We start from the raw sequence: 10,872 nt of genomic DNA, 5'->3' as shown, positions 1-10,872 counted from the left end.
TATTTATTTATTATGTATACAATATTCTGTCTGTGTGTATGCCTGCAGGCCAGAATAGGGCACCAGGCCCCATTACAGATGGTTGTGAGCCACCATATGGTTGCTGGGAATTGAACTCAGGACCTTTGGAAGAGCAGGTAGTGCTCTTAACCTCTGAGCCATCTCTCCAGCCCCAAGATTTACTTTTTAACTGAGAAAAAGTATTTGGATGTTGCTTCTGAGTAGAGTCTGGGGAATATAGTCCAGAAGCAGAAATACTGGCATTTAATCATTTGTAAGCAAAATCGGACAGAATATTAGAAACGAGGAGCATCTCAAACAACTGTCACTATCCTTATACTACAAGACCAACCCAGCTCAGATATTCCAGTGATTTCTCCTAATCCTAGAGACTGGCTCAGATAGCTCTTGCTCATCACTATAGCCCAAAGACTTTGCCTTCCTATGGAAACCTCTGACAAATGACTCATGGACTCTTCACATTAAAAACTGTCTCACCATTTTACTTTGTGTGCTTTTAGTAACATTACAAATTTCCCCCATATACGGTAAGGAAAGCAAGATATAGAATATTAACCCCACCTTATAAGAAAATTGAGTTCAGTAAGAAAAAATGATTTCTCCAGTTTACCTTATTAGTGCCATATAAGAACAGACCTTCCTGTTCCAAGTTTAGTTGTCCAAGACACTACCTCATAATCAGCTTTTTACTCTCCCCCACAGAGAATATAAACTCACTGAAGACCAGAGTGCCTCAGTGGTCACCAGTTTGGCCCACTACCTTCAACATTATCCATAACCTTTAAGAGTTGACAAAGGCATACTTCTTAATCTTTTTGAAATTTATTTTTTCAAGATTTATTTTTTAATTACTTAATTATTTTATTTTATCTTATGTGTATGAATATTCTGCTTGCATGTTTGTGTGTCACTTTCATGCCTGGTGCTCACAGAGACCAGAAGAGGGCACCGAATCCCCTAGAACTGGATTTACAGACAGCTGTGAACCACATGTGGATGGTTGGAATCAAACCCGCTTCTAGCAGAACAAATTTTCTTAACCACTGAGCCATCTTGGGGGGGGGGGGGGGACAGGGAAGGGAGAGGGGGAGGGTATGGGAAAGGGGGAGGGGGGGGGGGGGGGGGGAGGGGAGGGGAGGGGAGGGGAGGAGAGGAGAAGAGAAGAGAAGAAGAGAAGAAGAAAATATTGGTGGAGTCTAGAAAACTGAATTATAATGGAGGATGATCTTACCTTCCCTGCCCACCCTCAGGAAAAGACGGTACTATCTGGGAGCATCTTTGATTTGTTTACAAGTAAACCCTTTGGAAGTGAGGCTTCCTGTGATAGAAGCCAGAGAAGCTATTAGTTATCTGTCAGTGCTCAGACCTCTCCTCCTGCCCCTTCCACACAATCAAGAAGGTTTTAGTCCAAAATATTTCTTGTACTAAGGTTAAGAAAGCAGCAAACTATGATTCCTACTAAGCACAAATTTCTATTTTGGGATTTATTTTACTTGTTAGATACTTAAAGTGAATGGAACTGAATACACTGTAATTTAATTCTGTATTTTCCTACAGTTGTTTACCTCCTCTTATTGCTGAGTATGAGAAACATCTGGAAGAACTAAGCAGACAGCTGACCTGTTACCAGGTATGAAGTCATAATCACTAAGCTTCTGTATGGTTTTACTGTGAGAAAAAAATATGAAAGTTTCATTCATTTCTAAATGTGTATAGGTAGACATTATCTTCAGTATTCTTTCAAACCCAGTATTCCATTGTTCTTGCGGTCTGACAGAGGCATCTTTTCGAAGCTTGGAGCTGTGTCCTGATTGCATTATTATCTGTTTGTATCTCTGTGCTCAGAACTGTCTCATAGCCTTTCATACCTCACCCTTATTCTACCCATAGTTATCACTATTTGCAGAATGGTTTTCCCCATTTTCAGATCTATTTCTGCCAGATGTCTTTGTCTTGTGTCTTTTAGATAAGATAATACTAACCTACTTCCAATATAGGCTTAGATTGTGGTACATGTTTTTCTATTACTAGTGGAAGTTTATTTTAAGAATAACAGAAATAAGCTCAGGAAGCTGTCTATAGGCAGATCTGTCTCAGGGTGTCTGAGCCTAGGCTCGTGAAAAACTAAAAATACTACAGGATTGTTATTTCAGTTACCCACATTTCATTTCCTTGAACTGAAATAAATGTCTTTTACCTTTCCTCCCAAATTTTCTGATACCAGAAAAACAGTATAAATATTTCATTTTTATAAAAGAGTTTTTATTTGGTGGGCAGTGGTAGCGCATGCCTTTAATCCCAGCACTCGGGAGGCAGAGGCAGGTGGATCTCTGTGAGTTTGAGGCCAGCCTGGTCTACAGGAGCTAGTTCCAGGACAGGCACCAAAGCTACAGAGAAACCCTGTCTCAACCCCCCCCAAATGAGTTTTTATTTTTAAAATTAGCTTACAAAGTAATAGGTTTCCATATGGGGTTTTTATGTATGTAGGAAAAACCCTATCTCTCCTAGTTATAGCTCCTAGCTCTCCCTCCATGTGTACCTGCACTTTCCCTTAACTCCTTTTCCCAGCTATACACTTTGGCCCTAGTGTTTCCTTTTCTGCTTTTGTTGTTGTTTTTCTCACTGTCTTCTCTTAAAGTTGCTGCTGCTGCTGCCTCTACTGCTTCTTTCTAGAATGTATAAAGAATTGTACAAATTAAACACTAAAAACAAAGCTGCCAATCAAATAATCTTCAGGTCTCAAATGGAAGAAATACAAATGGCAGATAAATATTTAGAAGTATTTCTTCAGCAGAACTTCTGGGTGTCAGGGTAAGCCCACCTGCTGACAGTGGCTCCTCCTAATGATTGTATTTGACTTGGATACCAGACCCCGAATCAATTCACTAATGGTAAAGAAAGCAGGGTTAATTTGATGCAAATGTGAGAAAGCACAATAGCTTTGTATAAAAATAACCCCTGGAGACTTATTTTCTCAGAGGAAGAGATTCTGTGCTCTGCCTTCAAGTGTAGCACATAGTAAGCCTTGGCGCCTTTCCGTCTCTCTTACAAAATACCTGAGAAAAATCAACTTAAAGGAGGGAGGTGGGTTTTGGCAAATGGTTTCAGTCCAGGCTACCTGGCTTTGAGAAGAGAGAGAATGTGATAGCTGGAGAAGATGACGGAGGAGGCTGCTCACTTCATGATATCTGGGAAGCAGCGAGAGGAGAAGGGTGCTGGGACTAAATAAGCGCTTGAGGGCATATGCTGGTGACAGCTGTCTCTGAATTGTCCATGAAGCTATGGATTAATTTGATGATAAAGTTAGAGCCCTTAGAATGCAATCTTCTTGCAAGTTCCAACCTCTGAACATAGGCTTTCAAACCTAAGGGGCATTTTATACGCAACCTTAATATATATAGGCCTTTGAATATCTGGTAAATCCCAGGGCTTAAGGGAACAAGAGAGAGCTAAATAAATGTTTTTACAGTATTATTTTTTTTAATTAATAGATTGGTATATACCTTTACTAAGAGAACACAATGCTTTCAACTCCTAAGGATAAAGTTAGGTATTTTCTTGCATAAAGACTTCTACAGATTTTTCATTTCTATCGAGGTTTATTGGGTTGCCAGCCCCCTAAACCTTTATCATCCAGAAGGAACACTTACAGCAAGTGAAAAATGGCTGAAGGGGTCTGATGGTGAAAGGAATGAATCAGCCATGTATAGTTCCAGTGTTCTCTCTTTCCATGCTCTCTTGTGTCTGTTAATTGTGTCTCTGTGGGTATATAAACTGTAAAACACGAGGTTTCCACACAGTCACAATTAACAATTCTTTGGCAATAGTAAGGATACCAGGCATGCATTTCTTAGGGCCAAGACAGATAAGGCTGGCAAAAACAAATACCTGTTAGCTTGAGTGCCTGTTAGCTTGCTTATGTCTCAGAGGGAGTGTGGCTGTGAAACACCCAGGCATATCTGAAAAGGGTAAATAGAGGAAGAAGCTATGATCTCTAAGAGGGGGGAGAGGAACTTTGTGTGTTAACTACATTTGTGTAGTTATGTAATCTAGAAGTTTGTAATTTATAAATGTAGAAAAAAGGGAAAACCGCCGGGCGATGATGGCGCACGCCTTTAATCCCAGCACTCGGGAGGCAGAGGCAGGTGGATCTCTGTGAGTTCGAGACCAGCCTGGTCTACAAGAGCTAGTTCCAGGACAGGCTCCAAAGCCACAGAGAAACCCTGTCTCGAAAAACCAAAAAAAGAAAAAAGAAAAAAAAAAGATAAAAAAAGAAAAAAGGGAAAACCGCAATGCTGTGCATTCTCTGTGCACTTCTGCTTACTTCCAAGGTAGCTGAGAGCACAGCACACAGCGTTTGTGGTAACCATAGCAACCAGCGTAAACCACAGAAGGGAAACGGATGGCACTTGATCCACATTTAACATTTTCACCAAATGCTTGCTGATCAAAGGGTTTCTCTTAGCACTGGATCAAGGTGAAAAGCTGCAACTATGTAGTAAAATCAGGAGATTGCAGCTTCCAGCCCAGGGCTAAGTGGTGGGGTGCTTGTACCCCTGATGCCCAGGTGCAAAGGAATTCCTTTCTCTGGGGCTACTATAAAAACAAAGGTTTGACAGAGCGAATACTTTGACACCAGGGCCCCACAGTGTGGGGAAAGGCCATCCAGTCACCAGTACAGAAAAGAGTTATGCCCAATAATCAATTCATACACTGCTGAGGTTTTGGGGGGACAAATCCCACTATGGAAAAGGGGAGCATTATGAATGACATCACAAGGGTTTTAGAGAATTGACAGCAACTATTCTAAAGACAAATATTTCTAAAGCTTTGCAAATTGGGTTTCCTCCACTGGAATACTCGTGATTCCCGTGGGTTAGCCTAGAGATTGCGCCAGCAGTACTCTCACTGTGCACCACGGCATATTTCCAAGTTTGTTTACAAACCTATAAACTGACAGAGTAGAGCCAGATTCTGATTCTGTATTATTATAAGACAATTCTTAAGTTAATTCACTTCCCATTTTTTTTAATTGAAAAAAAAAAACATTTCCGCCTTCCCAGCCTCCCATTTCCCTCCCCCTCCTCCCACTCCTTTCCCCCTCCCCCTTCCCCTCTCCCCTCCCTCTCCAGTCCAAGAGCAATCAGGGTTCCCTGTCAGGGTTCCCTGCCCCGTGGAAAGTCCAAGGTCCTCCCCCATCCATCCAGGTCTAGGAAGGTGAACGTCCAAACTGGTTAGGCTCCCACAAAGCCAGAACATGAAGTAGGATCAAAACCCAGTGCCATTGTCCTTGGCTTCTCATCAGCCCTCATTGTCCACCATGTTCAGAGAGTCCGGCTTTATCCCATGCTTTTTCAGTCCCAGTCCAACTGGCCTTGGTAAGCTCCCAATAGATCAGCCCCACTGTCTCAGTGGATGGGTGCACCCCTCGCGGTCCTGACTTCCTTGCTCATGTTCTCCCTCCTTCTGCTCCTCATTGGACCTTGGAAGCTCATTCCGGTGCTCCAATGTGGGTCTCTGTCTCTATCTCCATCCATCGCCAGATGAAGATTCTATGGTGATATGCAAGATATTCATCAGTTTTTTGGATTTTTGAGACAGGGTTTCTCCGTAGCTTTTTTGGTTCTTGTCCTGGAACTAGCTCTTGTAGACCAGGCTGGCCTCGAACTCACAGAGATCTGCCTGCCTCTGCCTCCCGAGTGCTGGGATTAAAGGCGTGAGCCGCCGCCGCCACCACCACCACCACCGCCTCCGCCCAGCTCATTTCCCATTTTTTTGTGATGTCTTTTTTAGCCTTTAGCCATTTTAATTTAAACCAACCACAAAAGCGGGTGGTGCACACCTTTAGTCCCAGCACTCGGGAGGCAGAGGCAGGATCTTTGTGAGTTCGAAGCCAGCCTGGTCTACAAGAGCTAGTTCCAGGACAGGAACTAAAAAGCTATGGAGAAACCCGGGTCTCGGGGGAAAAAAAAGAACAACCAACCACAACAATGTCTTTTTTTCCTTTAGATAAGCAATTAAAGAACAGAAGTCCTTTTTGTGTAAATGGTGTTTTAGTTTTAGGAATAACAAATCTAAAGTTTCTGCTGAGTGCACTTTCTGAATTGCTTTGATGCTGTATTGTGTACTTCAGTTGTTGTTCCAGAATAGCTAGTTGTCTGGAAATTAAACTCTCTTAAAACCTCTTATCACCTATCTGGTTCCTGTGTCTCTTTAATGAGCTATTTTTCGGAAGTGCTTGCCTTAAATTTCTCATCTGATGTTCTTACCGCCTGTGGGTGATTACTGACTTAAATATAGGAAGAAACTACACTAAAAAGCCCAAGAGTCTTCAATGATAGTAATAGTGTTATATATTTTTAGAGAGGGAGAAAAAGATGTTGGGTATCTACTTCTAAGAATAGTTCATCTTTGCTCGCATAGATATAGTTAATAAGTAGAACTAATTTAAAGAATTACAGATATACTTGGGCATAGTCTGAGTGCCTTTAGTTAGTCTCAGCACTCAAGAGACAGAGGCAGGTGGATTTCTATGAGTTCAGGCCAGCCTGAGCTACATAGAGAGTTCAGAACAGCCAGGACTACAGAAACTCTCAAAACAAAAACAAAAACCCAACAAAATCTAACACATTGAAAGAAAAAAGAATTACAGATGTGACAAAGAAATAGTACACCTTCAAAACAGGAAAATCATGCTGTAATTCTATGTACAAAGATTCCCACCCCCACCCCACCAAAATCATGTATAGTAGGGAAATTTTGATGATATAAGATCTAAAATCTACTATGTAGATTTTCTTTCCTTCCAAATAATTAAATATTTTCAAGTATTTTATGGTAAAGTCCTTGATGTGACTTATATAATAATATGCTTATATAAGAATATATATAATTTTATACTTATATAAGGATGTTATATGTAATATATAGTATTCTATATAATCATTTGCAGTACTAGATATTTTTCAAGGGAGACTGTCTTTGCAAATATGATCAATACTCAGTTATCTGGTAGTACATTAATTCATTTTAGTTTGACTGAAATCCTGGCCTAGCTGGAACTTGGGAAAAATTCAGCTTTGATGCCAATTTCATATTAAAAGGTGGTTAGTGATTTTTTTAAGCCAAGCTGCTTTGAGCCTCTCTGAGTGGGAGAGAGACAGACTTGGAGAGCTGCCTGTTCACACATCTCTTGCCAGGTCGGCTTCAGGCTTGGCTCTTCTCCTTTACCCTCGAGTACCCAATCAAGACTGATGGATGTATTTTGAGCTGAGTACACCTTTGTTTTAAACATGTATTTCCATGACCAGCTCTTATTGAAAACTGACTCTTTATTTTTCCCAGTTTGCTTTTATTAAATTCCCTCTTCCTTTCCCTTTGAAATGCTAATAATTTCTCTGTTATTACCTCAGAGAAAATCAGTGAAACTTTCATCTCATTCTCTTTGCAGTATGGATTATAACCTTCATTGTATTTTAGTTAATGAGTTTTTAAATCATCTAACCTGCTAAATAATCAACCTTGTCTGTTTACCATAGCAACATTGTTTAGAACAGAGTTCAGATAGTTACTAAGGGTGGTGAGAGTGAATAAGTGCTAAAGAAAACCTTAATTTTCTTTTTTCACCATTCCCATTTTACCTCTTGAAATAGGAGAAAATATACATATTGATATGAGCTTCCACAGAATAGATTGATTAATTAATTAAAATATAAATTTAAGGTATAGCGATCAACTGGTTTTGTTTGTTTGTTTGTTTGTTTGGGTTTTTTTTTTCTTTTTTTTTTTTTTTTTTTTTTTTTTTTTTTTTTTTTTTTTTTTTTTTTTTTTTTTTTTTTTTTTTTTTTTTTTTTTTGGAGACAGGGTTTGTCTGTGTAATAGCCCTGGATGTCCTGAAACTCACTTTGTTGACCGGCTACCCTCAAACTCCCAGATATTTACCTACCTCTATCTTCCAAGTGCTGGGATTAAATGCATATACCACCATGCCCAACTCAACTGGTATTTTTAGTATAATGAAGTGTATCTTTTTTTTGTTTTCTTGGATATATATTTTTAAATATTTCTCAATTGTTGCATAAAATGTTTTTATTTATTTACAATCTGTTGAAAAATGAATGTTCTATTATGTTTGGTATAATTGTTAAACTATCTACATGTGATACTGCTTGTTAAATGTAATGAATAAATTTTATCTGTAAATATCAAAAAGTCTGATTGCTTGCATGTGAATTGAGTACTAAATGGAGATCTAATTGTCTCGAGAATGTATTACTACACTGTGTTTTATTCTTGTAGAAACACATGGGTGAGATGAAACTACAGCTTGAAACTGTCATCACTGAAAATGAAAGGTAAATCAATTAGCCAGTTGGTTGTCTGTGGCTTTAGATAACTTTCATTTTGTTCTTGATACACAGAGTACAGTGATTTAGAGTGCAGACTCCCGAGCTTAAATTTCTGTTGACTGTTGGCTTCTTTAACTGTGACGTAAAACAGGTTATTTAACTTCCTTCTGTTGTAACTTTCTTTTTTTTTTTTTTTTTTTGGTTTTTCGAGACAAGAGTTTCTCTGTGGCTTTGGAGCCTGTCCTGGCACTAGCTCTGTAGACCATGCTGGTCTCGAACTCACAGAGATCCGCCTGCCTCTGCCTCCCGAGTGCTGGGATTAAAGGCATGCGCCACCATCGCCCGGCTGTTGTAACTTTCTTGCCTATGAATTACAACTTATAAAAGAATCTTTTACTTCACCTATTACTTTTATTCTATGTGTACATATATGCGCACATATATGTATGTATATAAACCTACTGAGTCCATTTAATGTTGCTCTCATATGTATTTGTAGGGCTGACCACATGGTTTTGGGTAACTACTAATTTTACCTCTTAGTAGTCTTTAATTGCCTAGAGTTCCTCCTCTAAGGGTGAAGCCCTGTAAGAGTTCCCCTATTCATATTATCATGTCAGCTGGTGTCATTGTTCTGATCTTTATTTAGTTACCATGTTGTTGAGACTTCATGAGTGTAGCTTTCCTGACCTATATATTGAAAACACAATCTCTTAGCACATGTCCTGGTGCTTTGGCTCTTAGACTCTTTCTGCTTCCTCTTCCTTTGTGTTCCTTTAGTCTTAGATACAGGGGTAGTGTTAGAGATGTGTCTGGGCACCTCACAGTCAGTTTTCTGCATTTTGACCAGTTTGTAGCTTCCTATAGTGGTCTCTATCTGCTGCTAAAAGAAACTTATCTGATCTACATTGACTGTGTGTATAAGGATAAGTATTTAGAATGCAGTTAGAGATTACACTGGTTTAAGAAAGTGGCAGTAGTGAGTTTTCTTCTAGGTTTCCTGGTCTCGCCTGTCTTAGTTGGCGAGGTTTGTAGTACTGTCTCTGAGTTTTTCCTCCTATAGAGCAGGTCTTAGGTACAATTAGGCATCTGTTGGTTACTCACAAGATAGAAGCGCTACTATTTCACCTTTAGGGATGTGTTAAATACTGGTCATTGTGTTTTATAAGTACCACAGCTGGGTAGAGCTGTTGATTGCCCCACCCCTTGGTAGCTTGCATAGCACCTCCCAGTCCTTGCAGCTTAGTTTTATCATGTTATGTGTCCAAAATGTGTATTGTTTCCAGCATTAGAGACGTAATTCCAAATTCTGGAAAGCAACTCAAGGACAATGCCAATAGCCTATGTTGTTGGGATGGGGTGTCCTTCGGGTTCCCTGACCAAGGTTTCTGTTGATAGACTGTGACAAAAGAACATTTTTCTCGTGCACTGACTTTAAGAAATAAATAGCTTGAAATTGGACACATAAATACTTTATAAATATTATAATACAATAAGATAGTATAAATATGTGTAGTAGGAAACACAATAATTACATACAATCAAACAATAAGCTTAAAAGCTAAAAGTATTGCCAACTTTGATGCCTCTATCTATGATTTCTTTCTTGTTCCCATCCTCATTCCCTCTACCAAGTAAATACTAGATTGGATTCTCTTAGTAATATATTATTTAGGTGGCATTTTTAAAATTATAAAAATCATATCCAGTATTTTGGGACTTAACACTTTTCACTATCATGCACAGGTATGAAAATTTCAAGAGATGAAACTACCAAGTTATAGATGTATAATTGGATGTCAACTTAATGTATAACTTGTCCGTATCAACTGGTTTATATTTTCACCAGTAGTATTTTTAATTCATGTTGATCTATATTTTCTGGCAATAACTCTAATTAAACTTCTTAAATACTATTATTTTTGCTACTAAGTAATTTCTCCTTGTGATCCTAATTTACACTTTTCTAAATACTGATATTTGGACATTTTTCTTATACTTTTCTCATAAAATGTTTATTCATCTCGTTTCTCAGGTCTTTATTATTTATTTTTCTTACTAAGATGTGTCTGTCTCTTTTAATTGGCTCCTTTGGTAAAATTTTAATCTTTTGTGCACCGACTTTGAGGATATCTTGAATATATAGTTTTAGACCGTCAGGTGCTATATAGATACAGAAATGTGAAGTATAAGTAAGAGTGCCGACTGTCCATTGCAGCATCCTAGATAATAGGTGTTTCAAATATGCATTCCCAGATTGCGATGTGCTTAATGAAATAATTTTCTATTTTCTTCTTTAAACTTTAAAGTAGCTGAGTCCCTCACTCTTTTCTTTTCCTATGGTTACTTATTTTGTCTCTCCACTAGTGTGTCCTCTCTCAGCATATTATTTTATATATATATATATATTTTTTTATTGAGAAAAGGAAAAAAAAAGTTTCCACCTCCTCCCAGCCTCCCATTTCCCCCCCCCCCCCCCCACCCCCCCCCCCCCCCCCCCCCC

The 10,872-nt window shown here is 38.9% G+C and overlaps 1 protein-coding gene across 2 annotated transcripts in view; it reads left to right on the top strand.

Moving 5' to 3' along the window:
- Positions 1-1,211: 1,211 nt before the first annotated feature.
- The window catches only part of Sclt1 (sodium channel and clathrin linker 1), a 92,382-nt gene continuing 82,721 nt past the window's right edge, over positions 1,212-10,872 (top strand). The window contains exons 1-2 of one of the 2 annotated variants that reach the window (XM_050138404.1): positions 1,212-1,651; positions 8,320-8,375. In XM_050138404.1, coding sequence (XP_049994361.1) covers positions 8,326-8,375 — 50 coding nt within the window. In that variant the 5' untranslated portion in view covers positions 1,212-1,651; positions 8,320-8,325. The remainder of the gene's footprint in view (positions 1,652-8,319; positions 8,376-10,872) is intronic. The other variant, XM_050138405.1, reaches the window with a different exon arrangement.

This window comes from Alexandromys fortis, unplaced genomic scaffold (assembly GCF_014885135.2).
Source record: "Alexandromys fortis isolate MF-2015 unplaced genomic scaffold, M_Fortis_MF-2015_v1.1 scaffold_15, whole genome shotgun sequence".
Taxonomy (NCBI): Eukaryota; Metazoa; Chordata; class Mammalia; order Rodentia; family Cricetidae; genus Alexandromys; species Alexandromys fortis.
Note: the sequence above shows the minus strand (reverse complement) of the source record. Positions and strands in the feature narration are given on the sequence as shown.